General features: G+C 42.3%; 2 protein-coding genes and 33 non-coding genes across 35 annotated transcripts in view; all 35 read right to left on the reverse strand.

Annotated features, from left to right (window-relative positions):
• Positions 1-745: 745 nt before the first annotated feature.
• mfsd4aa (major facilitator superfamily domain containing 4Aa) lies at positions 746-18645 on the reverse strand. Its single transcript, XM_068594971.1, has 10 exons — positions 18413-18645; positions 16336-16534; positions 15671-15925; positions 14988-15117; positions 14795-14910; positions 14118-14291; positions 2546-2693; positions 2287-2357; positions 2053-2173; positions 746-837 (listed from the first exon to the last, which is right to left on the reverse strand). Exons 1-10 carry the CDS (start codon positions 18643-18645, stop codon positions 785-787), a joined length of 1500 nt encoding a protein of 499 aa, XP_068451072.1. The 3' UTR covers positions 746-784.
• Positions 3249-3321, reverse strand: trnaf-gaa (transfer RNA phenylalanine (anticodon GAA)). Its single transcript has one exon. It is a non-coding gene; the product is annotated as a tRNA-Phe (tRNA).
• trnaf-gaa (transfer RNA phenylalanine (anticodon GAA)) lies at positions 3618-3690 on the reverse strand. The gene has a single exon. It is a non-coding gene; the product is annotated as a tRNA-Phe (tRNA).
• On the reverse strand, positions 3906-3978 carry trnaf-gaa (transfer RNA phenylalanine (anticodon GAA)). Its single transcript has one exon. It is a non-coding gene; the product is annotated as a tRNA-Phe (tRNA).
• trnaf-gaa (transfer RNA phenylalanine (anticodon GAA)) lies at positions 4275-4347 on the reverse strand. The gene has a single exon. It is a non-coding gene; the product is annotated as a tRNA-Phe (tRNA).
• On the reverse strand, positions 4558-4630 carry trnaf-gaa (transfer RNA phenylalanine (anticodon GAA)). The gene has a single exon. It is a non-coding gene; the product is annotated as a tRNA-Phe (tRNA).
• Positions 4842-4914, reverse strand: trnaf-gaa (transfer RNA phenylalanine (anticodon GAA)). Its single transcript has one exon. It is a non-coding gene; the product is annotated as a tRNA-Phe (tRNA).
• trnaf-gaa (transfer RNA phenylalanine (anticodon GAA)) lies at positions 5211-5283 on the reverse strand. Its single transcript has one exon. It is a non-coding gene; the product is annotated as a tRNA-Phe (tRNA).
• On the reverse strand, positions 5499-5571 carry trnaf-gaa (transfer RNA phenylalanine (anticodon GAA)). The gene has a single exon. It is a non-coding gene; the product is annotated as a tRNA-Phe (tRNA).
• On the reverse strand, positions 5868-5940 carry trnaf-gaa (transfer RNA phenylalanine (anticodon GAA)). The gene has a single exon. It is a non-coding gene; the product is annotated as a tRNA-Phe (tRNA).
• trnaf-gaa (transfer RNA phenylalanine (anticodon GAA)) lies at positions 6156-6228 on the reverse strand. Its single transcript has one exon. It is a non-coding gene; the product is annotated as a tRNA-Phe (tRNA).
• On the reverse strand, positions 6444-6516 carry trnaf-gaa (transfer RNA phenylalanine (anticodon GAA)). The gene has a single exon. It is a non-coding gene; the product is annotated as a tRNA-Phe (tRNA).
• trnaf-gaa (transfer RNA phenylalanine (anticodon GAA)) lies at positions 6813-6885 on the reverse strand. The gene has a single exon. It is a non-coding gene; the product is annotated as a tRNA-Phe (tRNA).
• Positions 7101-7173, reverse strand: trnaf-gaa (transfer RNA phenylalanine (anticodon GAA)). The gene has a single exon. It is a non-coding gene; the product is annotated as a tRNA-Phe (tRNA).
• Positions 7389-7461, reverse strand: trnaf-gaa (transfer RNA phenylalanine (anticodon GAA)). The gene has a single exon. It is a non-coding gene; the product is annotated as a tRNA-Phe (tRNA).
• trnaf-gaa (transfer RNA phenylalanine (anticodon GAA)) lies at positions 7677-7749 on the reverse strand. Its single transcript has one exon. It is a non-coding gene; the product is annotated as a tRNA-Phe (tRNA).
• Positions 7965-8037, reverse strand: trnaf-gaa (transfer RNA phenylalanine (anticodon GAA)). Its single transcript has one exon. It is a non-coding gene; the product is annotated as a tRNA-Phe (tRNA).
• Positions 8334-8406, reverse strand: trnaf-gaa (transfer RNA phenylalanine (anticodon GAA)). The gene has a single exon. It is a non-coding gene; the product is annotated as a tRNA-Phe (tRNA).
• Positions 8622-8694, reverse strand: trnaf-gaa (transfer RNA phenylalanine (anticodon GAA)). Its single transcript has one exon. It is a non-coding gene; the product is annotated as a tRNA-Phe (tRNA).
• trnaf-gaa (transfer RNA phenylalanine (anticodon GAA)) lies at positions 8991-9063 on the reverse strand. The gene has a single exon. It is a non-coding gene; the product is annotated as a tRNA-Phe (tRNA).
• Positions 9279-9351, reverse strand: trnaf-gaa (transfer RNA phenylalanine (anticodon GAA)). The gene has a single exon. It is a non-coding gene; the product is annotated as a tRNA-Phe (tRNA).
• Positions 9567-9639, reverse strand: trnaf-gaa (transfer RNA phenylalanine (anticodon GAA)). The gene has a single exon. It is a non-coding gene; the product is annotated as a tRNA-Phe (tRNA).
• trnaf-gaa (transfer RNA phenylalanine (anticodon GAA)) lies at positions 9936-10008 on the reverse strand. The gene has a single exon. It is a non-coding gene; the product is annotated as a tRNA-Phe (tRNA).
• Positions 10224-10296, reverse strand: trnaf-gaa (transfer RNA phenylalanine (anticodon GAA)). The gene has a single exon. It is a non-coding gene; the product is annotated as a tRNA-Phe (tRNA).
• trnaf-gaa (transfer RNA phenylalanine (anticodon GAA)) lies at positions 10512-10584 on the reverse strand. Its single transcript has one exon. It is a non-coding gene; the product is annotated as a tRNA-Phe (tRNA).
• On the reverse strand, positions 10800-10872 carry trnaf-gaa (transfer RNA phenylalanine (anticodon GAA)). The gene has a single exon. It is a non-coding gene; the product is annotated as a tRNA-Phe (tRNA).
• On the reverse strand, positions 11088-11160 carry trnaf-gaa (transfer RNA phenylalanine (anticodon GAA)). Its single transcript has one exon. It is a non-coding gene; the product is annotated as a tRNA-Phe (tRNA).
• On the reverse strand, positions 11376-11448 carry trnaf-gaa (transfer RNA phenylalanine (anticodon GAA)). Its single transcript has one exon. It is a non-coding gene; the product is annotated as a tRNA-Phe (tRNA).
• Positions 11745-11817, reverse strand: trnaf-gaa (transfer RNA phenylalanine (anticodon GAA)). Its single transcript has one exon. It is a non-coding gene; the product is annotated as a tRNA-Phe (tRNA).
• On the reverse strand, positions 12033-12105 carry trnaf-gaa (transfer RNA phenylalanine (anticodon GAA)). Its single transcript has one exon. It is a non-coding gene; the product is annotated as a tRNA-Phe (tRNA).
• Positions 12321-12393, reverse strand: trnaf-gaa (transfer RNA phenylalanine (anticodon GAA)). Its single transcript has one exon. It is a non-coding gene; the product is annotated as a tRNA-Phe (tRNA).
• Positions 12609-12681, reverse strand: trnaf-gaa (transfer RNA phenylalanine (anticodon GAA)). Its single transcript has one exon. It is a non-coding gene; the product is annotated as a tRNA-Phe (tRNA).
• Positions 12897-12969, reverse strand: trnaf-gaa (transfer RNA phenylalanine (anticodon GAA)). Its single transcript has one exon. It is a non-coding gene; the product is annotated as a tRNA-Phe (tRNA).
• Positions 13266-13338, reverse strand: trnaf-gaa (transfer RNA phenylalanine (anticodon GAA)). Its single transcript has one exon. It is a non-coding gene; the product is annotated as a tRNA-Phe (tRNA).
• An 8092-nt stretch (positions 18646-26737) lies between the features above and the next one.
• Positions 26738-27089, reverse strand: part of cdk18 (cyclin dependent kinase 18) — a 40380-nt gene continuing 40028 nt past the window's right edge. Inside the window, exon 16 of the mRNA XM_068593858.1 lies at positions 26738-27002. Coding sequence (XP_068449959.1) covers positions 26968-27002 — 35 coding nt within the window. The 3' untranslated portion in view covers positions 26738-26967. The remainder of the gene's footprint in view (positions 27003-27089) is intronic.

Genomic DNA, 27089 nt, shown 5'->3' on the forward strand with positions numbered 1-27089 from the left:
CAAGAAGAAACCTGTCATCAGAAGCTTCGAAATTAATACATGATGTAATCCTGATTATTACAACCAAATAATACATTTTCAGAATTTTAACTCTCTCTCTCTCTCTCTCTCTCTCTCTCTCTCTCTCTCTCTCTCTCTCTCTCTCTCTCTCTCTCTCTCTCTCTCTCTCTCTCTCTCTCTCTCTCTCTCTCTCTCTCTCTCTAGAGTATGTATGTGTGTGTATATTGTTTGCACAGTCTGGTATATGAACAATAGTTATCAACAATACTGATGAAAAAAATGACTCAATCAGGTAGAAAATCATAAAAACAAAATTTTAAAGGCAGGGCTCTAGATTGAAAACTTGATCAAATTAATGTATGATTTTATGCTGCAATGGCTGTAGGATCAAACATTATGATTTAAATGGGTTCCAATGGGGACAGTTATGTCCTTAAGGGCCTGCGTGTCTGTATTTTGGGAATACTTTAATAGAAACTTATCATAGCAGCCGAGGCTGAACTTCCACAATCCTTAATTTCCCCTTGCAAATTCATGCCATGTGCAAAAAGTGTGTGGGGCACAAGGGTTGCGTCATGAATTGATTTTCAGGCTTGAAAGTACATTTCTTTAGGTCAAACAAATGTTCAGCGGGAGGAGGTCAAGATGAAGCTCCTGTTCTGAGGCTGTAGTGGGAATGTCAAAAGATGGTCTTCCCATGCTCCCTCTACATCGTCCACAGCAGAGCCGCTTGGTCATGGGTGTCCTCTGGACTCCCCTCCCAGTCTCTCGGGGACTCTTCGCATCAAGAACCTCCTGACTCTGGCCTCTCTTTCATCTCTGTATTTGGAGACGAATCTGAGAACGAAACGGAGTCGATTAGTTTGACTCAACAGAGACATCAATACAAGGAAACTGACATGATGAATGCTGGCATTTACACAAAAGCATTAGCATCCTGATCTCCCAAAGCAATGCGCCTTTGCATCGTGACTTTTACCTTGAAACCATATTGTCTCTTGATGTGGCAAGTATTTAGAATTTATTTTTTTTACAATGATTTTTTTTTTTTTACAACTACTACTGCCTACTGTACAAGCCCGTTGGGGCAGTGATATGATCTGGAGTTGCTGCGGTTGGTCAGGTCTACGTTCAGCAACGACCAGGTTCAGCAATCACCGGGTTATTCCATCAATGGATTTTTTTCTTCCCTGAAGGCACGGGCATATTCCAAGATGACAATGTCAGGATTCATCGTGGCATTGTCATCATTTTTACAAATGGAGTCCAGACCTTAACCCCATTGAGAATCTTTGGGATGTGCTGGAGAAGGCTTTGCGCAGCGGTCAGACTTTACCATCATCAGTACAAGATCTTGGTGAGAAATTGATGCAAAACCATAATCAAAGCTAAAGGTGGTCTAACGAAATATTAGTGTGTGACCTTTTTTTTTGGTGGCGACTTTTTTTTATTCCATTATCCAAACCGCTTATCCTATTTAGGGGCGCTGGAGACGATCCCAGCTGACATTAGGTTCACCTGGACAGGTCGCCAGTTTATCACATAGCACATTTAGAAAGACAGACAACCATTCACACTCACATTTACACCTAGCGGTAATTTAGAATCCAATTGACCTGAGCTGCATGTCTTTGGACTGTCGAAGGAAGCTGGAGAGAAACCACACTACCACAGGGAGAACATGCAAACTCCACACAGAAGGACCGCCCGGGATTGGGGATCGAACCGCACACAATGACCTTTAGCGGATGTGCTGTGGGCTTTTCTTTGGTGCTGGGACAAAGTGGGTCTTTGTCATAGAACATTTCTACAGTAGCTCACAAAGGACGAACCAAACACTGGCTCCAGATAGGGTCATTTGCATTTTAGCGTCAGCCACAGTAGCTCTCCTGGATGTTTGGCACACAGGAGAAGTTTCAGTTGTTTGCGATCTGTAACCTCACCACTACATGCCGCCAGATCCTACACGTGATATCTTTAAAGCATCTATTGTATTTTTATTTCCAAACAAAGAGTGTTACTGGATTTTCATTCCACCCTCTTTGTGTTTACCTGTGCAGCCGTTTCCGTGGCTGTGCCGGACATAGAGAAGCAGCAGGAACAGGCAGAAGCTGATGAAGGATAATATTGTACAACACAACATGAAGGTATAACTGCCCTGATTGTGGATCACCTGAAGGTAGACACACACACAAACACAGTAGGATATTATGGGACTCTGGAAGGACTCTGCAATCAACGCTGGAAAGCAGTGTAGCCACTACAGGACACAGAAAAATGTCTGACCGATCCAACAATCAGCTGCAGTAACATCTCTCCTGTGCTGGCACTCGTCACCAGAACAGTTGTAGCACAACCTTAAAAACACAAGAAATAGAGAGACATTATTATTAAGGAGACCTAAAATGACTGTTCATCAATAAATATAGCAAATTCTAGTGCTGCCCTCGAAAAGTAACATAACGAAATTGATCCTGTGACCAATTGTGCTTCACTGTGAGGTTAGTACTACCTACCTATGTAATAGTCAGAATAGTCAGTTTACCTTTGTAGTCTAGTATGTCCTCTGTAAAAGCCAACATGGATGGGAACACGCTGCTGATGCACAGTCCCAAAACGCAGGTACCAATGAAGAGAAACACACAGCTGGTGTAGAAGATCAATAACAGGCACTGCACAAGTATGACCCCAACCTGAAAGAAGCAGATCGAAAGGCAGTATGTGAGATTATTTACTTTAACTTAACTATGGTCTATGATCTACAGCAAACATCTAACATAGTTGTACTTGCAGAAAGTACCCATATATATTTTAGGTCAAAACATTTGTCAAAAGGGAGCACTTCTTTACAGAGCAGGCTTGTCCTTCAATCAAATGATGTGCGGTTCAATCCCTAGCTTTGATAGTCCTTGTCTTGTGTGTCCTTAGGCAAGAAACTTTACCCGGAATCATACATACACAGAATATATACATATACATTATGAAATAACTTAGATCTTCAGTCTAACGCTCTCCCAACTGAGTTATTTCGGCACAAGCAGAGTGTCCTTTGTGACACACAGTTGGAATAAAACACTTGTGTGCTCAATGGCTGGATATAACATGGAAGAGCCACTTTCGTTGAACCGCTAAGTTGCTCTTGCGCAGTCATGGGACTAGCTTCCCTCCTATTTTCAATGCAAAACCGAGGTCTCAATTGAATCTGAGAGGGTGTACACTAGTCAGCGATTGAATATAGAGCATCCAGCTGCCGAAACCCGGGATCGAACCAGGGACATTTAGATCTTCAGTCTAACGCTCTCCCAACTGAGCTATTTCGGCACAAAAACTAAAAATCAAGTGGTGTACAGCCAGAATATAAAACATTATGAAAAAATGGCCATACATTTTAGGAAATTAGCCCTTTCGGTAATCCATAAAGTAGCTCTTGCAACGTCTCGGAGGATGGGACTTGATTTCGTCCAGTATTTGAATGCAAAACACTCCAACGCTAAAGTCTCTGTAGAGCCGTCAACCTGAGGGGTAGCAGTTTGGGAAGCAAGTGAATTGCATCAGACTGCTGTGAGTCAGCGTTTCTAAACATCAAGGCTCTTTGTGCCTAAAAGCCAGCCTTTGGCTGCCGAAACCCGGGATCAAACCAGGGACATTTAGATCTTCAGTCTAATGCTCTCCCAAATGAGCTATTTCGGCACAAGCAGAGTGTCCTTTGTGACACACAGTTGGAATAAAACACTTGTGTGATCAATGGCTTGACAAAACATGGAAGGGCCACTTTCGTTGAACCGTTAAGTTGCTCTTGCACAGTCATGGGACTTGCTTCCCTCCTATTTTTAATGCAAAACTTAAGTCTCAATTGAATCTGAGAGGGTGTACACTAGTCAGCGATTGAATATAGAGCATCCAGCTGCCGAAACCCGGGATCGAACCAGGGACATTTAGATCTTCAGTCTAACGCTCTCCCAACTGAGCTATTTCGGCACAAAAACTGAAAATCAAGTGGTGTACAGCCAGAATATAAAACATTATAAAAAAATGGCCTTAAGATTTAGGAAATTGGCCCTTTCTGTAATCCATAAAGTAGCTCTTGCAATGTCTCGGAGGATGGGACTAGATTTCGTCCAGTATTTGAATGCAAAACAGTCCAACGCTGAAGTCTCTGTAAAGCCGTCAACCTGAGGGGTAGCAGTTTGGGAAGCATGTGAATTGCATCAGACTGCTGTGAGTCAGTGTTTCTAAACATCAAGGCTTTTTGTGCCTAAAAGCCAGCCTTTAGCTGCCGAAACCCGGGATCGAACCAGGGACATTCAGATCTTCAGTCTAACGCTCTCCCAGCTGAGCTATTTCGGCACAAGCAGAGTGTCCTTTGTGACACACAGTTGGAATAAAACACTTGTGTGATCAACGGCTGGCTATAACATGGAAGAGCCACTTTCGTTTAACCGCTAAGTTGCTCTTGCGCAGTCATGGGACTAGCTTCCCTTCTCAATGCAAAACCAAAGTCTCAATTGAATCTTAGAGGGTGTACACTAGTCAGCGATTGAATATAGAGCATCCAGCTGCCGAAACCCGGGATCGAACCAGGGACATTTAGATCTTCAGTCTAACGCTCTCCCAACTGAGCTATTTCGGCACAAGCAGAGTGTCCTTTGTGACACACAGTTGGAATAAAACACTTGTGTGATCAATAGCTTGACATAACATGGAAGAGCCACTTTCGTTGAACCCGCTAAGTTGCTCTTGCGCAGTCATGGGACTAACTTCCCTTCTCAATGCAAAGCTGAAGTCTCAATTGAATATGAGAGGGTGTACACTAGCCAGCGATTGAATATAGAGCATCCAGCTGCCGAAACCCGGGATCGAACCAGGGACATTTAGAGCTTCAGTCTAACCCTCTCCCAACTGAGCTATTTCGGCACAAAAACTAACAATCAAGTGGTGTACAGCCAGAATATAAAACATTATGAAAACATGGCCTTAAGAGTTAGGAAATTGGCCCTTTCTGTAATCCATAAAGTAGCTCTTGCAATGTCTCGGAGGATGGGCCTAGATTTCGTCCAGTATTTGAATGCAAAACACTCCAACGCTGAAGTCTCTGTAGAGCCGTCAACCTGAGGGGTAGCAGTTTGGGAAGCAAGTGAATTGCATCAGACTGCTGTGAGTCAGCGTTTCTAAACATCAAGGCTCTTTGTGCCTAAAAGCTAGCCTTTAACTGCCGAAACCCGGGATCGAACCAGGGACATTTAGATCTTCAGTCTAACGCTCTCCCAACTGAGCTATTTCGGCACAAGCAGAGTGGCCTTTGTGACACACAGTTGGAATAAAACACTTGTGTGCTCAATGGCTGGAAATAGCATGGAAGAGCAACTTTCGTTGAACCGCTAAGTTGCTCTTGCGCAGTCATGGGACTAGCTTCCCTCCTATTTTCAATGCAAAACCGAAGTCTCAATTGAATCTGAGAGGGTGTACACTAGTCAGCGATTGAATATAGAGCATCCAGCTGCCGAAACCCGGGATCGAACCAGGGACATTTAGATCTTCAGTCTAACGCTCTCCCAACTGAGCTATTTCGGCACAAAAACTGAAAATCAAGTGGTGTACACCCAGAATATAAAACATTATGAAAAAATGGCCTTAAGATTTAGGAAATTGGCCCTTTCTGTAATCCATAAAGTAGCTCTTGCAATGTCTCGGAGGATGGGACTAGATTTCGTCCAGTATTTGAATGCAAAACACTCCAACGCTGAAGTCTCTGTAGAGCCGTCAACCTGAGGGGTAGCAGTTTGGGAAGCAAGTGAATTGCATCAGACTGCTGTGAGTCAGCGTTTCTAAACATCAAGGCTCTTTGTGCCTAAAAGCCAGCCTTTAGCTGCCGCAACCCGGGATCGAACCAGGGACATTTAGATCTTCAGTCTAACGCTCTCCCAACTGAGCTATTTCGGCACAAGCAGAGTGTCCTTTGTGACACACAGTTGGAATAAAACACTTGTGTGATCAATGGCTGGAAATAACATGGAAGAGCCACTTTCGTTGAACCGCTAAGTTGCTCTTGCGCAGTCATGGGACGAGCTTCACTGCTATTTTCAATACAAAACTGAAGTCTCAATTGAATCTGAGGGGGTGTACACTGGTTAGCGATTGAATATAGAGCATCCAGCTGCCGAAACCCAGGATCGAACCAGGGACATTTAGATCTTCAGTCTAACGCTCTCCCAACTGAGCTATTTCGGCACAAGCAGAGTGTCCTTTGTGACACACAGTTGGAATAAAACACTTGTGTGCTCAATGGCTGGAAATAGCATGGAAGAGCAACTTTCGTTGAACCGCTAAGTTGCTCTTGCGCAGTCATGGGACTAGCTTCCCTCCTATTTTCAATGCAAAACCGAAGTCTCAATTGAATCTGAGAGGGTGTACACTAGTCAGCGATTGAATATAGAGCATCCAGCTGCCGAAACCCGGGATCGAACCAGGGACATTTAGATCTTCAGTCTAACGCTCTCCCAACTGAGCTATTTCGGCACAAAAACTAAAAATCAAGTGGTGTACAGCCAGAATATAAAACATTATGAAAAAATGGCAATACATTTTAGGAAATTAGCCCTTTCGGTAATCCATAAAGTAGCTCTTGCAACGTCTCGGAGGATGGGACTTGATTTCGTCCAGTATTTGAATGCAAAACACTCCAACGCTAAAGTCTCTGTAGAGCCGTCAACCTGAGGGGTAGCAGTTTGGGAAGCAAGTGAATTGCATCAGACTGCTGTGAGTCAGCGTTTCTAAACATCAAGGCTCTTTGTGCCTAAAAGCCAGCCTTTAGCTGCCGAAACCCGGGATCGAACCAGGGACATTTAGATCTTCAGTCTAACGCTCTCCCAACTGAGCTATTCCGGCACAAGCAGAGTGTCCTTTGTGACACACAGTTGGAATAAAACACTTGTGTGATCAATGGCTGGAAATAGCATGGAAGAGCAACTTTCGTTGAACCGCTAAGTTGCTCTTGCGCAGTCATGGGACTAGCTTCCCTCCTATTTTCAATGCAAAACCGAAGTCTCAATTGAATCTTAGAGGGTGTACACTAGTCAGCGATTGAATATAGAGCATCCAGCTGCCGAAACCCGGGATCGAACCAGGGACATTTAGATCTTCAGTCTAACGCTCTCCCAACTGAGCTATTTCGGCACAAGCAGAGTGTCCTTTGTGACACACAGTTGGAATAAAACACTTGTGTGCTCAATGGCTGGAAATAGCATGGAAGAGCAACTTTCGTTGAACCGCTAAGTTGCTCTTGCGCAGTCATGGGACTAGCTTCCCTCCTATTTTCAATGCAAAACCAAAGTCTCAATTGAATCTGAGAGGGTGTACACTAGTCAGCGATTGAATATAGAGCATCCAGCTGCCGAAACCCGGGATCGAACCAGGGACATTTAGATCTTCAGTCTAACGCTCTCCCAACTGAGCTATTTCGGCACAAGCAGAGTGTCCTTTGTGACACACAGTTGGAATAAAACACTTGTGTGCTCAATGGCTGGAAATAGCATGGAAGAGCAACTTTCGTTGAACCGCTAAGTTGCTCTTGCGCAGTCATGGGACTAGCTTCCCTCCTATTTTCAATGCAAAACCGAAGTCTCAATTGAATCTGAGAGGGTGTACACTAGTCAGCGATTGAATATAGAGCATCCAGCTGCCGAAACCCGGGATCGAACCAGGGACATTTAGATCTTCAGTCTAACGCTCTCCCAACTGAGCTATTTCGGCACAAGCAGAGTGTCCTTTGTGACACACAGTTGGAATAAAACACTTGTGTGCTCAATGGCTGGAAATAGCATGGAAGAGCAACTTTCGTTGAACCGCTAAGTTGCTCTTGCGCAGTCATGGGACTAGCTTCCCTCCTATTTTCAATGCAAAACCGAAGTCTCAATTGAATCTGAGAGGGTGTACACTAGTCAGCGATTGAATATAGAGCATCCAGCTGCCGAAACCCGGGATCGAACCAGGGACATTTAGATCTTCAGTCTAACGCTCTCCCAACTGAGCTATTTCGGCACAAAAACTAAAAATCAAGTGGTGTACAGCCAGAATATAAAACATTATGAAAAAATGGCAATACATTTTAGGAAATTAGCCCTTTCGGTAATCCATAAAGTAGCTCTTGCAACGTCTCGGAGGATGGGACTTGATTTCGTCCAGTATTTGAATGCAAAACACTCCAACGCTAAAGTCTCTGTAGAGCCGTCAACCTGAGGGGTAGCAGTTTGGGAAGCAAGTGAATTGCATCAGACTGCTGTGAGTCAGCGTTTCTAAACATCAAGGCTCTTTGTGCCTAAAAGCCAGCCTTTAGCTGCCGAAACCCGGGATCGAACCAGGGACATTTAGATCTTCAGTCTAACGCTCTCCCAACTGAGCTATTCCGGCACAAGCAGAGTGTCCTTTGTGACACACAGTTGGAATAAAACACTTGTGTGATCAATGGCTGGAAATAGCATGGAAGAGCAACTTTCGTTGAACCGCTAAGTTGCTCTTGCGCAGTCATGGGACTAGCTTCCCTCCTATTTTCAATGCAAAACCGAAGTCTCAATTGAATCTGAGAGGGTGTACACTAGTCAGCGATTGAATATAGAGCATCCAGCTGCCGAAACCCGGGATCGAACCAGGGACATTTAGATCTTCAGTCTAACGCTCTCCCAACTGAGCTATTTCGGCACAAAAACTGAAAATCAAGTGGTGTACACCCAGAATATAAAACATTATGAAAAAATGGCCTTAAGATTTAGGAAATTGGCCCTTTCTGTAATCCATAAAGTAGCTCTTGCAATGTCTCGGAGGATGGGACTAGATTTCGTCCAGTATTTGAATGCAAAACACTCCAACGCTGAAGTCTCTGTAGAGCCGTCAACCTGAGGGGTAGCAGTTTGGGAAGCAAGTGAATTGCATCAGACTGCTGTGAGTCAGCGTTTCTAAACATCAAGGCTCTTTGTGCCTAAAAGCCAGCCTTTAGCTGCCGAAACCCGGGATCGAACCAGGGACATTTAGATCTTCAGTCTAACGCTCTCCCAACTGAGCTATTTCGGCACAAGCAGAGTGTCCTTTGTGACACACAGTTGGAATAAAACACTTGTGTGATCAATGGCTGGAAATAACATGGAAGAGCCACTTTCGTTGAACCGCTAAGTTGCTCTTGCGCAGTCATGGGACGAGCTTCACTGCTATTTTCAATACAAAACTGAAGTCTCAATTGAATCTGAGGGGGTGTACACTGGTTAGCGATTGAATATAGAGCATCCAGCTGCCGAAACCCGGGATCGAACCAGGGACATTTAGATCTTCAGTCTAACGCTCTCCCAACTGAGCTATTTCGGCACAAGCAGAGTGTCCTTTGTGACACACAGTTGGAATAAAACACTTGTGTGCTCAATGGCTGGAAATAGCATGGAAGAGCAACTTTCGTTGAACCACTAAGTTGCTCTGGCGGAGTCATGGGACTAGCTTCCCTCCTATTTTCAATGCAAAACCGAAGTTTCAATTGAATCTGAGAGGGTGTACACTAGTCAGCGATTGAATATAGAGCATCCAGCTGCCGAAACCCGGGATCGAACCAGGGACATTTAGATCTTCAGTCTAACGCTCTCCCAACTGAGCTATTTCGGCACAAAAACTAAAAATCAAGTGGTGTACAGCCAGAATATAAAACATTATGAAAAAATGGCAATACATTTTAGGAAATTAGCCCTTTCGGTAATCCATAAAGTAGCTCTTGCAACGTCTCGGAGGATGGGACTTGATTTCGTCCAGTATTTGAATGCAAAACACTCCAACGCTAAAGTCTCTGTAGAGCCGTCAACCTGAGGGGTAGCAGTTTGGGAAGCAAGTGAATTGCATCAGACTGCTGTGAGTCAGCGTTTCTAAACATCAAGGCTCTTTGTGCCTAAAAGCCAGCCTTTAGCTGCCGAAACCCGGGATCGAACCAGGGACATTTAGATCTTCAGTCTAACGCTCTCCCAACTGAGCTATTCCGGCACAAGCAGAGTGTCCTTTGTGACACACAGTTGGAATAAAACACTTGTGTGATCAATGGCTGGAAATAGCATGGAAGAGCAACTTTCGTTGAACCGCTAAGTTGCTCTTGCGCAGTCATGGGACTAGCTTCCCTCCTATTTTCAATGCAAAACCGAAGTCTCAATTGAATCTTAGAGGGTGTACACTAGTCAGCGATTGAATATAGAGCATCCAGCTGCCGAAACCCGGGATCGAACCAGGGACATTTAGATCTTCAGTCTAACGCTCTCCCAACTGAGCTAATTCGGCACAAGCAGAGTGTCCTTTGTGACACACAGTTGGAATAAAATACTTGTGTGCTCAATGGCTGGAAATAGCATGGAAGAGCAACTTTCGTTGAACCGCTAAGTTGCTCTTGCGCAGTCATGGGACTAGCTTCCCTCCTATTTTCAATGCAAAACCAAAGTCTCAATTGAATCTGAGAGGGTGTACACTAGTCAGCGATTGAATATAGAGCATCCAGCTGCCGAAACCCGGGATCGAACCAGGGACATTTAGATCTTCAGTCTAACGCTCTCCCAACTGAGCTATTACGGCACAAGCAGAGTGTCCTTTGTGACACACAGTTGGAATAAAACACTTGTGTGCTCAATGGCTGGAAATAGCATGGAAGAGCAACTTTCGTTGAACCGCTAAGTTGCTCTTGCGCAGTCATGGGACTAGCTTCCCTCCTATTTTCAATGCAAAACCGAAGTCTCAATTGAATCTGAGAGGGTGTACACTAGTCAGCGATTGAATATAGAGCATCCAGCTGCCGAAACCCGGGATCGAACCAGGGACATTTAGATCTTCAGTCTAACGCTCTCCCAACTGAGCTATTTCGGCACAAGCAGAGTGTCCTTTGTGACACACAGTTGGAATAAAACACTTGTGTGATCAATGGCTGGAAATAACATGGAAGAGCCACTTTCGTTGAACCGCTAAGTTGCTCTTGCGCAGTCATGGGACGAGCTTCACTGCTATTTTCAATACAAAACTGAAGTCTCAATTGAATCTGAGGGGGTGTACACTGGTTAGCGATTGAATATAGAGCATCCAGCTGCCGAAACCCGGGATCGAACCAGGGACATTTAGATCTTCAGTCTAACGCTCTCCCAACTGAGCTATTTCGGCACAAGCAGAGTGGCCTTTGTGACACACAGTTGGAATAAAACACTTGTGTGCTCAATGGCTGGAAATAGCATGGAAGAGCAACTTTCGTTGAACCGCTAAGTTGCTCTTGCGCAGTCATGGGACTAGCTTCCCTCCTATTTTCAATGCAAAACCGAAGTCTCAATTGAATCTGAGAGGGTGTACACTAGTCAGCGATTGAATATAGAGCATCCAGCTGCCGAAACCCGGGATCGAACCAGGGACATTTAGATCTTCAGTCTAACGCTCTCCCAACTGAGCTATTTCGGCACAAAAACTGAAAATCAAGTGGTGTACACCCAGAATATAAAACATTATGAAAAAATGGCCTTAAGATTTAGGAAATTGGCCCTTTCTGTAATCCATAAAGTAGCTCTTGCAATGTCTCGGAGGATGGGACTAGATTTCGTCCAGTATTTGAATGCAAAACACTCCAACGCTGAAGTCTCTGTAGAGCCGTCAACCTGAGGGGTAGCAGTTTGGGAAGCAAGTGAATTGCATCAGACTGCTGTGAGTCAGCGTTTCTAAACATCAAGGCTCTTTGTGCCTAAAAGCCAGCCTTTAGCTGCCGAAACCCGGGATCGAACCAGGGACATTTAGATCTTCAGTCTAACGCTCTCCCAACTGAGCTATTTCGGCACAAGCAGAGTGTCCTTTGTGACACACAGTTGGAATAAAACACTTGTGTGATCAATGGCTGGAAATAACATGGAAGAGCCACTTTCGTTGAACCGCTAAGTTGCTCTTGCGCAGTCATGGGACGAGCTTCACTGCTATTTTCAATACAAAACTGAAGTCTCAATTGAATCTGAGGGGGTGTACACTGGTTAGCGATTGAATATAGAGCATCCAGCTGCCGAAACCCGGGATCGAACCAGGGACATTTAGATCTTCAGTCTAACGCTCTCCCAACTGAGCTATTTCCGCACAAGCAGAGTGTCCTTTGTGACACACAGTTGGAATAAAACACTTGTGTGCTCAATGGCTGGAAATAGCATGGAAGAGCAACTTTCGTTGAACCGCTAAGTTGCTCTGGCGGAGTCATGGGACTAGCTTCCCTCCTATTTTCAATGCAAAACCGAAGTTTCAATTGAATCTGAGAGGGTGTACACTAGTCAGCGATTGAATATAGAGCATCCAGCTGCCGAAACCCGGGATCGAACCAGGGACATTTAGATCTTCAGTCTAACGCTCTCCCAACTGAGCTATTTCGGCACAAGCAGAGTGTCCTTTGTGACACACAGTTGGAATAAAACACTTGTGTGATCAATGGCTGGAAATAACATGGAAGAGCCACTTTCGTTGAACCGCTAAGTTGCTCTTGCGCAGTCATGGGACGAGCTTCACTGCTATTTTCAATACAAAACTGAAGTCTCAATTGAATCTGAGGGGGTGTACACTGGTTAGCGATTGAATATAGAGCATCCAGCTGCCGAAACCCGGGATCGAACCAGGGACATTTAGATCTTCAGTCTAACGCTCTCCCAACTGAGCTATTTCCGCACAAGCAGAGTGTCCTTTGTGACACACAGTTGGAATAAAACACTTGTGTGCTCAATGGCTGGAAATAGCATGGAAGAGCAACTTTCGTTGAACCGCTAAGTTGCTCTGGCGGAGTCATGGGACTAGCTTCCCTCCTATTTTCAATGCAAAACCGAAGTTTCAATTGAATCTGAGAGGGTGTACACTAGTCAGCGATTGAATATAGAGCATCCAGCTGCCGAAACCCGGGATCGAACCAGGGACATTTAGATCTTCAGTCTAACGCTCTCCCAACTGAGCTATTTCGGCACAAAGAGTAAAAATCAAGTGGTGTACAGCCAGAATATAAAGCATTATGAAAAGATGGCCATACATTTTAGGAAATTAGCCCTTTCGGTAATCCATAAAGTAGCTCTTGCAACGTCTCGGAGGAAGGGACGAGATTTCGTCCATTATTTGAATGTAAAACACTCCAACGCTGAAGTCTTTGTAGAGCCGTCAACCTGAGGGGTAGCAGTTTGGGAAGCAAGTGAATTGCATCAGACTGCTGTGAGTCAGCGTTTCTAAACATCAAGGCTCTTTGTGCCTAAAAGCCAGCCTTTAGCTGCCGAAACCCGGGATCGAACCAGGGACATTTAGATCTTCAGTCTAACGCTCTCCCAACTGAGCTATTTCGGCACAAGCAGAGTGTCCTTTGTGACACACAGTTGGAATAAAACACTTGTGTGATCAATGGCTGAAAATAACATGGAAGAGCCACTTTCGTTGAACCGTTAAGTTGCTCTTCGCAGTCATGGGACTTGCTTCCCTCCTATTTTCAATGCAATCTGAACTGGTGCCACCACTCAAGATTCGATACGAGCACACTTTTCCAATTTGGCAGACTGCTGACATCCTATTAACGTGCCACAGATCACGGTTATGTCGCTTCTCTGGCCACCCAAATCTGCCCTCTGAAATGTCAATCTTTTCTGAAATGTTGTTCTTAATCCATCAAAAAAATGCACTAAGCAAACAGTCGCAGCAAAACTGCTAATTTCACCATCTCAATAAACCTTTCCTTTTAGACCACTAGAGGGCAGAGTTGGTGCTGGAATTGAGTAGACATAAGCCACAACTACATTTACTCATTGATGTATTCAAACACAGACAGAAATACTCTGTTGATGTTACTAGGCTGCTGCTCTTCAAGTGCCTATGAGTTATCGGAGCATAATAAAGCAGCATTGTTTGATCCTGTTGTTTGAAATACTCCTGAAACATTCTGTCAATGGTCCTAACACCCAGTTCAAATTTTTGGTTTGTAGTATTATTATGTAACAGCCCTACTTTGTGACACACAATTATTTGTTAGAAAAACCCTTTTCTCATGTTTTGAACTCTATTCTTTCAGCCCTGTTATATCAACTACTGTATTCACTTTCAGGTGGAGTTGTCCTTTAAGTATATGTTCGTACCAGACTGAAGGTGAGCAGCTTGGGTGCTGTGAATCTGTAGGACAGGTAAATGAAAGCCAGTCTTCCTACTGTGATGGAGGCCCAGAATGCACTGTCCAGATAGCCAGCTGTCTTATGACCTATCAGCAGAGGAGGGTAGACTGCATAGGTGTAGACAAATCCAGCATAGGAGCCCTGCAGCAGAACAAACAAAGCAGGAGGTTTTTTCAAGTCTTACTTTGTGGGCCAGAGAAGGAGTGCAATTTCTGAAATCCAAATTGTAGCAATTGCGCGCAATTCCGACTTCAGGCTGTTGTGGTAAATGTGTCAAATCAGCAGCCAAACTACAAAAAACTACCAAGCTCTTGTTTTTAGAACATGCACCATTTGACCTCACACGGTATCTGCTCTCCCTCTGTGCTCACAACATGCCCTGGTATTGTGTTAACTGCTTGTGTTTTCATGTGTGTTGTGTAAGTTGAAAGGACAGCAGAAAGTCATCTTCCACCGCAAACTAAAAACACATCTTTTCTTACTTAAAGCACTTTGTAGTTTGGCTTTCTTGAAGAAATTGTACTTTATTGATTCTTCTTATTCTTATTGTTCTGAGTTTGTACTTGAATGCACTTATTGTAAGTCGCTTTGGATAAAAGCGTCAGATGAATAACATGTAATGTAATGTAAGCTGGAAGTCTCACTACAATCCCATCAGTGATGAAGAGGATGGCCCCACCCAGTGCGTGGAGAATGAAGAAAGAAGCAGGCCGGCCCCTAAGTTTGGCAGGATTGCAGAGACCAAACCAACTTCCATGACCTGGACAGAGAGTGATACTGAGGTTGGTCCTTTCATTTAAATGCAGTTGATCACCAGCCCAGATATACACACATTACCTTGACCACTGTCACCGGTGGGGCTGCTGCTGGACAGAGACTCTCCGTCGATCAGCCGTGGACTGTTGCTGGAGCAAGGCAGCAGTCTCTCGTGGTACATTAAAGCGAGCACTGCTGCTGGCACTGGGAGCTTGCAGGATACATAAACACACACACACACACACACACACACACACACACAGGCTAATTGTAACAGTCGACACTTCCTGTCAGCAGATTACAATTGTGACCCTCCCCTCATAAAAGAAGAATACACGACATCTTATCTCGTCGTCTGAGACAGATCAAGTTCAAACAGAAGAGCGGAGTGGTTATTTATACTGAGGTGGGAGCATATTGCTTTTTCTGAGAGTCAACATTAAAGCCTTTGGCCATCTGAAGAAATGCAAATAAGAGTGACTGTAACCTTCCATTAGTGTCAAAACGTGCAAAGTGGACAGAGAAACCAATAGTAATTTGACCTGTAACCGCTAGGCTGCGACACATTGAAACTCCGCCCTGAGCATAGACCATTCGGCTACGGACAATGCAACATGTTGTGAGTAATCTTTACTCACCGTCACTGTCTTTCACAACATTTACAAGGGACCCACATTTGAGGCAAATTTATACTTATGCTAGAGATTGATGTGCACATGTATGTGTCATCACACACAGGACACAATTCCTGACAAAAAACTCACATTGATAAGAGCCATGACCCAGAAAGCGTACGACACTCGGGTGACCACCATACCCTCGGTGTGCAGAGGATACTTGGAGATGTTGCCGATCGCCGCTCCGTGCCCGGCCAGGCTTTTGCGGAGGTGCTGTAGGTCGGAGGGAGAGGACGAGTTGGCGGTCCAGTTGGCACTCAGGACACAGGAGTCCTCCGCCAGAAAAGGATCGGCCACCAGGGGGCTGACCAGAGCTCCCAGGCCTATGAATAAATGCAAGGCCTATGGGCGAGATATGGATGGAGAAATTAGTGTGTGCTTTCAGCGCAGACATGAGTGGAATACAATTACAACCATTGCTATACATGGACAAAAAACTTTGTTGCAAATTCTTTGCAACAAAGTTTACAGAATACAAAACTGATGAGGACCAAACAGTGTGGTCAACTAACTCAACGTGCAAAAAAAGGCTCTAGAGGTCATCACACAGTCATGTGACCTATTGTCCAAATAAAAATATTCTCTAGTTTCTTTATTTCATCAAGTCAATTAACCAGAAGGAACTTCAAATATGTAATGGAGTAGATTTGTATCACTCCACACACACACACACACACACGCACGCACACAAACATCCTCGGAGACTTTTTATTGAGCACCACAGCAACACGTGCACAAACACCGCCACTGACCTGCAGGAAGATGGCGGAGTCCTTCTGGTACAGCTTCACCAGCTGGAGGTTGGCAATAGTGTCGATCACCCCCATGGCAAAGCCGGCAATCGCCATAGCGACAGACAGCAGCAACACATGGTTGCACAGCGGTATGACGGCAAACACGACCGAGATGATGAGAGTGCAGGAGAAGAGGACGAGCAGCGAGGAAGGGAGTCTGGAGGAGACATAGAGGGAAGACGTCAGCAGCAGGCAGTATTCAGACTGCCGAGGCATTCCGCCTCTCACACCAGCATTACTATTCAGACAGAGATTTAGTTGGAATGATCACAAACTTATGAAGCACCTTGTCAGCGCTTACGTTTTACAATACTGTCACTCAAACCAGGTTGAATTTTAAAAAAAAATAGTTGTTGTTGCTGCTACAGTAAAGTCACCTTGATGGTGTGCTGTCCTGTTATCTTTTATTTACCACACTTCCACATAATCTTCACCTTGTGTTCACCTTTCCTGCCAACTTTATACTCTGCTTTTGACCTCGTCTCTCAGAGCACTTTGAGTTTGTTCAGGACACTTCACCGGGAGCCAGGTGACATTAGAGCACACAAACCTTACGTGTGTGGATATATAATAGTCAGAAGCGGGAAGTAATCATCTGAGGTCTGTTGGTCCACCGAGACTAGAATATCTCAACATCACATAAATTGCTATAAGATCTTGTCCATTCATTCATAGTTCGCAGAGAGTGAATCCTACAGACGGGGTCTAGGTCAATGCTACTGGAGACTGCAGACTTGCACAAAGGTCTGTCCCGCTATACGCGGTCCCCAGATGATTCATTTTACTTTCCAACTTCTCCTCGAGGGCCATCAGCAGGTTAACCTTTTTTTTTTTTTTGGAGAGATTATGTCTCAACAGCTCTGGACTGCTTTGAAATTGACTTCACACAATTATTTTTTTAATTCAAGGTCAGGATAAAGAGACGATTACTCAATCTAACAGAGCATGTTGATCGTGGTGTGAAAGGGAAAATGGACGTGGAGTAGATGTGAAATAGATCGATGTTTATTTAACAATTAACTGGTGTGTGACAAAGGAGAGTTATCTCTGTCGACTTCACCACACACTCACATTAGACTGGAGTATAGGTACAGGGCACAGACCTGGAACAGCAAGTCTGTCATTTGAATGTTTTAGATTTGTCAGTCAAATTTAGAATACAGTCTAACCTTCAAAGTTAAAAGGCGCCACGTTGTCATTTAAATACTTCTAATCCATGCATTTAGTTAATTAATGCAAGTATTCAACCTCAGGGTCAGGTCTTTCTTCATGTATCTAACCAGACTTTCCATTTTTGAAATCACAAAATGTCATGTTTCTAATTAGATTTTCATTAGATTGACTTTTAATATGTTATGGTTTAAGTGTCACACAACCTTTTCTTCCCTGAGAGGTATGTAATACATGTTTTAAAGTTCCAAAAAATAACTCCAATAACAGTAATCCAAATCAAATAATATTATTAAACCGCCTGAGGTCTCTAAGACACTAAGACAGAGGTCATGGCTCATTTTCTGCAGCCGAGTATGAATCATTTGGACAAGTAATGTTCATAAAATGAGGTTAAGTCATAAGTAGACCATCAAGGTGATTAAACAATGTGGGTATGTGTCTTTGAGTGTCAAACTGTAAAGAGACATACTCACGACTCACGACTACAAAGTCCCTAAATACCACACACTCCAACAATCCCAATTAATCCTAATACTTCCCAATGTATTGAGACGCATACGGAATATTTTCATAATTGAGCTTAAAACTCATCTAATCAAATTTGCTTTTAACCTGTGATGCTCTTATGTGCGTTTTTGTTTTGTTTATTATGCCATCTCTCTTCTCACTTTTATTGTTTCTGTGTTCACCATGATAAGTCCCTTTCTTGATCCAAATAAAATGAATTATCATTATTAATATTAATTATTATCGAGAAGAAGACGATGAGAATATTCCAATCCCTTAAATTTGATGCGGTCTATTAACGGTGGAGCGTTTGCACACTGTCAGACCGGAGGAGAGCTCACTGAAACGCACTCACGTCTTCTTGAAGAGCCCCCCCAGGCTGCTGCCCACCACCAGGAAGAACTGCTGGGAGAAGAAGACCCATGTGATCTGCTGCAGCGTGGACTGGGTCTGGCACCTCAGGTCCAGGACGGTGGGTCCCAGGAAGGCGATGCACAGGCCGAAGCTGAAGAACGCGCTCCAGTAGGTGAGAGTTTGCCGCCAGTGGCGCTTGAACAGCGACCAGATCCGCTCGTCCAGCAGCGTCATGTCGGTCTTTTTTTCAGAGGAGGTCGGGTTCCCGAACAGCCGCCAGCTGCTCATGTAACGTGGAGTTATATCTTATCTGATGGAGCGACACAGACTGCAAACGACGAGAGGAAGTCCCACGAGAGCCTCAGCCCAGGGCACTTTTTAGTTTACCGACAGTTGCGCTATTGACGGACGTGGCGCTGATTGGCTGATGTTCAGAAGTTACCGCCCACTGTCTGGCTGCTTTTACGCGGCTGCGCGAACACAAGTAGCACGTTGTCTTTATAGTGACATCACTTGGTTCATATCATGCTGATGTGAGGCGTTCACAGAGCATATCTGCTTTTGCCTGTAAACCATATTAATATATTTTAAGATATATAACTTTATAAATATTCAGTTCACACACAGCCTTTCAATGCAAAAAGCGATCTGTAAACATGTGTATCTTTAATGGTTTATAAACTGATCAAATGTTTTGTTTGACGAATAAAATAACAATATTACAGACATCTCATTCCCCCAGTACAATGTATTATCAGCAACATTTGAGTTAATGATTAATTTTTTCCTGTTTGTTTTTTATTTAATTGTAAAAAAGACCTTGGAAATGTTTTTAAAATGTTATATATAAATATATATATGTGTATATATATATGTTATATATATATATATATATATATATATATATATATACATATATATATATATATATATATATATATATATAACATATATGTATACATACATATACAAATATATATATGTATGTATATGTATACATACATATATATATACACACATATATATATATACACACACATATATATATATATATATATATATATATATATATATATATATATATATATATATATATATATATATATATATATATATATATATATATATAACATTTTAAAATAAAACATTTCCAAAGTCTTTTTTTAAAATTAGATTTTTTTTAAAACGAAAAAACCCCAGGAAAAACTGCACATAAAATAATTTATTAAGGAGTTCAGTAAGGGCCAACATTAAAAAACAACAACAAAGCAACATGAAGGTGGGGCCTTACAAATAAACAAAACCCAGTGTCTATCACGCCTTATGGAAACAAGGCTCACACAACCTTGGCTAGCTCACAATAATGAGTAATATAATTATCTTCTGCATTCAAATTCAAAGTTTATTTTGTTGCGTGCGTCACCCAAAATGTATCCGTCAAAGCGACGCAAGCCCTGAAGGCTGTGATTGGTCTGCTTGCCACATCCTTTCTGAGTCTCGCATTTCCGGTTTCATAGTATAATACCGGTGTTTTTAAAAGCCAAAGCAGAAACACAAACAATGGATCCAGTTGAAGGACGTTTGGCAGAAGAGGTCCACAAATATGAGCATTTATAAAACCCGTCTGACGGAGTATAAGGACACGCAGATGGCGGTGAATTCCTGGAGGGAGATATCGGTGAACGTCGGCGTGCAGGTCGAGTATAAATCAGCCATTTAATCACGTGATGAGCTGCCACTGAACCAGCAGCAGGAGTGGAGTTTGGAGACGTGATCCACTTCCTGAAAGTACATTTACTTTGTTTGCTGCAGCAGTTGAGGAATCGTTCATCTGCAGCTTGATTCTGTTCATCAGGTGCTGTGTGTTTTTTATCTGGTAGAGTCTTACAACATTACATGTGTGTTGTTTGCTAACTTCTCGCCACATATCAGCAGACCCGTCAGCCAGCATCGGTGGCAGTGAAAGGAAATTAATACATCCACGCAGAATTAAGCGCGGGATGTGCTCGTTCTAGGACAAGCGGGTTCTTCAGCAGGTGGCTTAACATCATGAGTGACATCACCAGAGCATTGGTGAAACTGGTGAGAATAGCTGCCTGCAAAGTGCCGAGAAGATATTAGACAATGCCGACCCGAGTCACTGTTATTACTTATTTACGTCGGTATGCTTTGAAATTCTAATTGTGACATTATAAAATAACCATGCATGTTGTAAAACGTGTTTCCTTTCTCCAGCTCTCTGATTTTAATTACATACATAATACAAGTTATTGAGGGAAACAACAGATCAAATCTTTGAAGAAAATAGTTTGTAGTCCTTTTTTTGTTCAGACCTACAATGAATGAACACATATTTTAACCAGATGGTAAATAAGAAAACACTAAAATATAGAACGTTTATTTTGTGATGATCTTCACTCTGGTATGAAACTCCAGCGGTCAGTCCATCAGCTGCAGCGTCCAATCAAATAACAGAGGAGCAGTGAGGGGGCGTGTCCAGCGTTAAAACACTTCCTGGAAGTCTGCTCTCGGGGCTCCTCGATCATAACTCCTCCGATTTCCCTCCTCCCCCCTCGTACCTCGCTCCTCCGAGCCGAATAAGAGCTTTGGGACGGCCTTCAACATGGCGGCGCAGAACCACTTCCGGTTCAGTCGTGGAGCGAGGAGACGGCAATTTAGAGACTTGGGATGCGCCCGTAGTCACGTGATGTTGCAGCAAAGTGCTGTCCCATTCATGTTTACACCTGCTCAAGCCCTCACAGACTCTCACACTCAACCAGTTAGAAGCTGAGTCCCTGAGGGTTCAGGGTTTAGGGTTTGAGGGTTCAGGGTGGGGATTGGGATTGGGCCAATCCTAGACAATCACCACGGCAGGAAGCGCAGAGACACAGAGGACACAAGACTACAAAATAAAACAGGAAAACATATCAAATCATGACAATGACCTCCTATTTAGATGGTTATGGTAAGTGATGAAACTTGATACAATAGCCAAAAATGAAGTATCATCCAGGAAGTACAGATGATTTTAGGATATCAAGTTGCAAGTTAGCTGTTAGCTGTTTAATTGCACTGCCGTGACTCCAATGGGATTCTATAGCTGATGAGACAGTAAAAACATATCCATCCTCTGCTTGCGGTGATCTAAAAGTCCGGTATAGTGACGCTCACTGTAAACGGAGCAAAAGGTATGAGTTTTAAATTGAAAACCTCACGTCTGGATCAAACCTACTACCTTGCAGTTCGAGGATGAACACCCTAAGCCATTAAATATTGATAGGACTTTAGACCCTGTCATAATTGACACATGAGAGTATTTAAAAAAGTTTGATAGTTATAACAGGTCAAATAGCAATACAATGTAAATAATTGTATTTATTCTTGTTCTATGATTTTTTTTGTATATATAATATGACTATATATACAACTTTATAAGCTGTCCCTACCAATGCTGAGACCAAAGCTATGCCCTTGCCGAGATGTAAACCTTGCGGAGACCAAGGTCAAACCTGTTACCTTGCGGTTTCAGGACAATCACTCTCCTCATGAACTACAGTTGATGTAAAACATTTTGTTTGTAGGTACTGTTGCAAATTAATGAACAACAATGACAGTTGGTCTATGCTTCCAGTTTAATCTTGTGTAAAAAAATATTTACACATATTCAAATATCGTTCTTGTATTTGCTGTATTATCATGATTGTTTGAAAAAGTTACACATTAACTCGAAAAAAGGATTTAACTACACATTTTGTTTTACTACAGCCTCTTTATTTTTCTGTACACAGCTTCTTACTCATCTGGTGGTCTGATGCCATACCACCATGTTTCCGTAAACATAAAGTTGTCTTGGAAATTTCTTCTTCTGATTGTGTATTTAAAAGTCACAAGGCTCTAGATTAATAATAAATACATTGTAATATTCATAATGCTTTCAGGTGCAAGGCAGACATCAGGGCAATATTAGTACAAACTAAACCCAAGCAATAGGGTGAACAATTATTGTACATGGGTGTCTGAAAAATAGTAATTTAGAGGATTTGTACCTGTTCTAATGCCCAAATACAAGAATATGCTTCTTTATTTGTGCTCTTTTAAATGAGATTACAAAATAAAGTCATTTTCAAATTGAATTCATTGGATCTTCATCGTATAACTAGGTGTTGCTATACAGTTGGTACTGCGGTCTCGTATCACCAGCTCATGCGTCAATATTTAAAACAAGGTGACATCATAGTACCGACCGATAGCACCATCTTGTGTCCATCCATGTCACTGTACATCTGCCTTTGCACAACTGCTGAAGAAACAATACATCGCCCTGGCAAGTGCCATAATTTCAATAGTTTATTTATTCATTAATTCATCAATTATATGCCTGCTGGAAGTCACATTACATTCAATTTCTCATTTCATAACAGTAGACAATCACACAAAATATCACATCTTATACAAAATTTAAACTTATCTTTTATAAAACATTTAGACATCTCCAGGTTGTTTTTCTAAATTTAATCTTAAATACAATATTCTATATATTTACGGCATAAAACTCACTGAGAAAAATGAAAACATCTGTTAAAATACATATATATTTATATTTTTTTTCTTATTCATTACAGTATTTAAAATAGCGTAATTTACCACAACTAAATACACAGTAATACTTTTGCCACTGAGGGAAGGAAGGGGGAGGTTGGAAGTGTAAAGTCCACAGCTATACTTCCTTCTAAAGTTCCCAGCTGGTTTGTCCTAAATTTCTCTGACCGTTGCTTTTACCTTCACTTGCACTCACTGACTGGTTTACAGAGGTTCGGATGGTCAAAACATGATTCTTCCATCAGCTTTAGTCACTCTTAGAGGTAGGAAAATCTTTCAAGCCTTGTGTCTCTTCATTCATACACAAACATATCCATTAACCTGCACAAACTCTGGAATTCTTCAGGGGTTCAAAGCTTGGCTTTTGGGTTCAATTAAACACACACTCTGCGGGTCAAACAGCTCTGGCCGGTCCCCCGCCCACATTGTCAAATATAGTCGCTTAGTCGGTAGGCCTCGCAATCTTGATAACATGAAGCAAATCTTTACCGTCTCTATTACGCACAAGGCTAACTAACTTCAATGTACACTCATCCTTGTGGTTGTTAGACCAACGGTTTGTCGTATTAAGAGTGAATACTCTGCCAGAAGGTGTAAGAGCCGGGTACTGGATGGGTCAAACAAACACACAACTTTTACTCGGGGGATCAGTGTCCTGCGGAAAACTGAATGTTAAGATATTTTTTACTAATAATGTTATGTTACTGGATGTTACGTCTGTATCTTTAGTTCCGCGACAGACATTATTAAACCTCGCCAGGTAGTGTTGTTGCCTACACCTAAACACACCTAAACCGTCCTTTACACAATTTGAAGTATATCAGTTGCCTGAACCTCATCGCAAACATTTCACAGCGTGAAATATATTATTGTTGTCAAAATCAAAACTAACTGATTGTTTTGCAAGGTTGACCACATTTAAAAAACGTCTTGCATGCAAACCTTTTGTGTCAAGATACAACGCCAAAAGGCTGCCGGTGCTTCTGCCCAAGCAGGATAACATAATGTAGAGAGGACATCATATTGGGTTACAGGTTAGCATCTCTCCCTCCGTCTTCCCCGAGAATCATTCATTTGCTCTTACTTCTTCTGTTTAATTATGTGGATCCAATCAATCAAATCAAAGGCAACTGCAGACATACAGTCTTCCTTAGCGCTGACTGACTGGTTGGTGAGTGCCAGGCATTGGACCTCTGTCGGGACATTTGACAAATTCAGTGTTAAATTCACACGATCATTTGGCAGCGTGTGACTGACTAACTGGGGATGTTGAAATGCGTATGGAGGAGGAGAGGGGGCAAGGGCAAAAGGAGAGTATAGCTTAACCACAAGCACCCATGACATTTGTGTCTACAGATCAATTCATCTTCTCTGGAATACAGTATGCAAAACCTCTGGGCTTGGTCACAAGGGAACTGCAAAGAACATTATATAAGGAACACTTCTGCAGATACGAAGAATTTCTAATATTTTCTAAGTTACACTGTCTGTATGTACTGTTATACACTACTTATTATGGTCCTACAGCCAAAAGATGCTCCCTTGCAATAAGTGCTATAGAGATGTGCAAAACATTAAGGGTAGTGGTGAGTACTACTGAGAGAAATATGCTACTACAAAGGCCTATTAAGACCTACTTCCCAGTTTACTGGTTCTAAAGAGGTTTTGGTACGATCATATTTTGAAAGCATGTAAGGTAAGACACAAAAGGAAGGGAGGAGAGGACACTTCTGGTTTGTGCAAATAGGAGACTAAGAAATACACACACTTATGGTGAGTAGTTTACACACAAAGCAAATGCCTCATTGGCTACACTAGATCAAATATAGATTCTTCACAAAGCCAACATTTCATGCACAGTTTACTAAGGCAACTTCAAAAACTGGAGTGAATGTCAGCGCTTAACACTGAATGGAACAACCCCACACTGAGTTGAAACACAGGGGCGCTGTAGCAAGGCGAGTCTGTCAACATGAATCCATTTTACAACGTTTTATATCAATGAAGTCAGAGTTCATGGTAGGTTCAATGTGTGTTATGTAAATGAACAGTGTACTCCTACTTCAGTGTTTGTAGCGCTTGTATACAATGTCAAGACTTCCGGGTGACATAACACAGCCACGGCTGTCATATCTGATCAAATATAAATTGTTTAAATTATGCTAACTTCTTAGCTAGCTGGCATATGCTGGTTGCTAACCATCGTCAGCATTAGCTAACGTACTGTATGAAGTTCATGCTATTCACCATTTCAGGAGCACACAGCCTCATGGTAACATTTTGCTGCTTAGTTATCCTGTTAGCTCATTTATAGCTAGCAAAATATTTGTTATTAAGTAAAAGCCTGTTAGGGTGCAATGCCTTAGCTACTAAAGCATGTTCCTTCTGTACCTGATTGTAACTTTAGGGCCATTTATAAACTTTATTTTTAGATTCCATACATTTAAATTTGACTTCTTGTGAGCCAAGATAGTAAATTAAATCTCCAGCATTTCTCTTTCAGAATTTCACCCCTTGCAATTCTGATAAAGCTTTGAATCCTCGGACTTTCAATAAACTTGACATAAATGCATTTAATGGTGTACTATAAAAAATATATATCAAATGAGTAATAGAAACCTTCTCTTTGGTTTCTGGTCTTAATTTTTATGGCTATGATAGCTACTTTTGAAATGTTACAATTCGGAAAGGCCACTGGATGCTAAACCCAAATTAGAGCGTGTAAGCTATCTTTTGGTGGAACAGCCCATTTGCCAGGAAAAAAAAACGTTAATGTGCATGTGTTTGCAAACCACAGATATTTTTTTGCATTAAGTCAGAGTATATGAAGCTAGAATAACAAGCAAAGTTATGTTAGAAATTTTGCTAAGGGAGGTTGTTTACTTATTTACAGTAGTTGTGTTAAGGTTATCACCTTATTTTGTTATGTTATTGTTACATAACAATCACAGTACTTTTATTGAGGAGAACACTGTTTATGTCCTGTTTGAAACCAAAAGTATACACTTGTTATGTATCCACTCAGGGCGGTTATTATTTCCTTTACGTTACATTAGTTGTTAAGTTACGTTATTATATTACATAACTTTACGTCGTTGCGTTACTTTGTTGTTGTTACATAATTACGTTATGTCATTACAATGTTATTTTTAACCGTGATTTTTTTTTTTTATCCTTAAGCTAGTAGTTGTGTTGCTTGAACCTAAACAATCATTATAGAACGCGAACCACTTGACATTGTGTGTTTCTGCACGAATGAAATGAGGCCGATATGAAACACATTTATGAAATGCATTCTTGGTCCAAATGTCAATGTTCAACGTATCCGCTGGTTTGCAAAAACGTACAGTGCCAACATCTTTCTCTGACGACTGGGTTGTGTAGAAACAAGGCTAAACTGTAGTGAGACAAACATTTAGCAAATTTTGGAAACAAGATGTTAGTCTTTACTTTTAACTGAACTGACGTCCACTTGCACCACCACCCATCCACCTGTACAACTGAGATTGGACAATGGTTCCAGATGTGGTAGCTACCTTAAATGGCTAGATCCCTGGATATATGTATGCAGAGCTCCTTTATTTAGCGCCTAATGGTTGAGATATGTATGCCGAAATGTATGCGTGTGTCAGCAAGATGAATTCATTTCTGGTGTGTGCAACTAAGTAATGGCAGCGTGTTCAGTGTCACCGATTGTGCAAATGTGTACTGTAGGCTGTGTGTGTGTGTGTGTGTGGAGGGAGAGAGTGTATCCCAGCTCAGTCAAATGCAGTGCAAGTATATTTCCAGAAACCACGTGTATCTCCATGGTCAGCTGCCTTGGAAATGAGTGCGTACACATGAGTGTACATGCAGGTGAGCATGCTTGCAAATGTGCTGAGCTGTGTTGGACTTTGTGCCATGGTCTGAAAAGGCAGCTTCCCGTCTCTGCGCAGCTCCGATCCTCCCCTGGGACCTCTAGAAGATGCTTTGCCTTCGGTTCTTTCCTCGACCTGCAGAGTGGCAAATTTTAGCTTAAAACACTTGTTTAAAATGATGAGTACTCAGTGATAACAGGCACCAATTGAAACAGATGATAC

The sequence above is a fragment of the Clinocottus analis genome, unplaced genomic scaffold, assembly GCF_023055335.1.
Source record: "Clinocottus analis isolate CAN_PGR_092001 unplaced genomic scaffold, fCliAna1.0.p SCAF_3, whole genome shotgun sequence".
NCBI classification, from domain to species: domain Eukaryota; kingdom Metazoa; phylum Chordata; class Actinopteri; order Perciformes; family Cottidae; genus Clinocottus; species Clinocottus analis.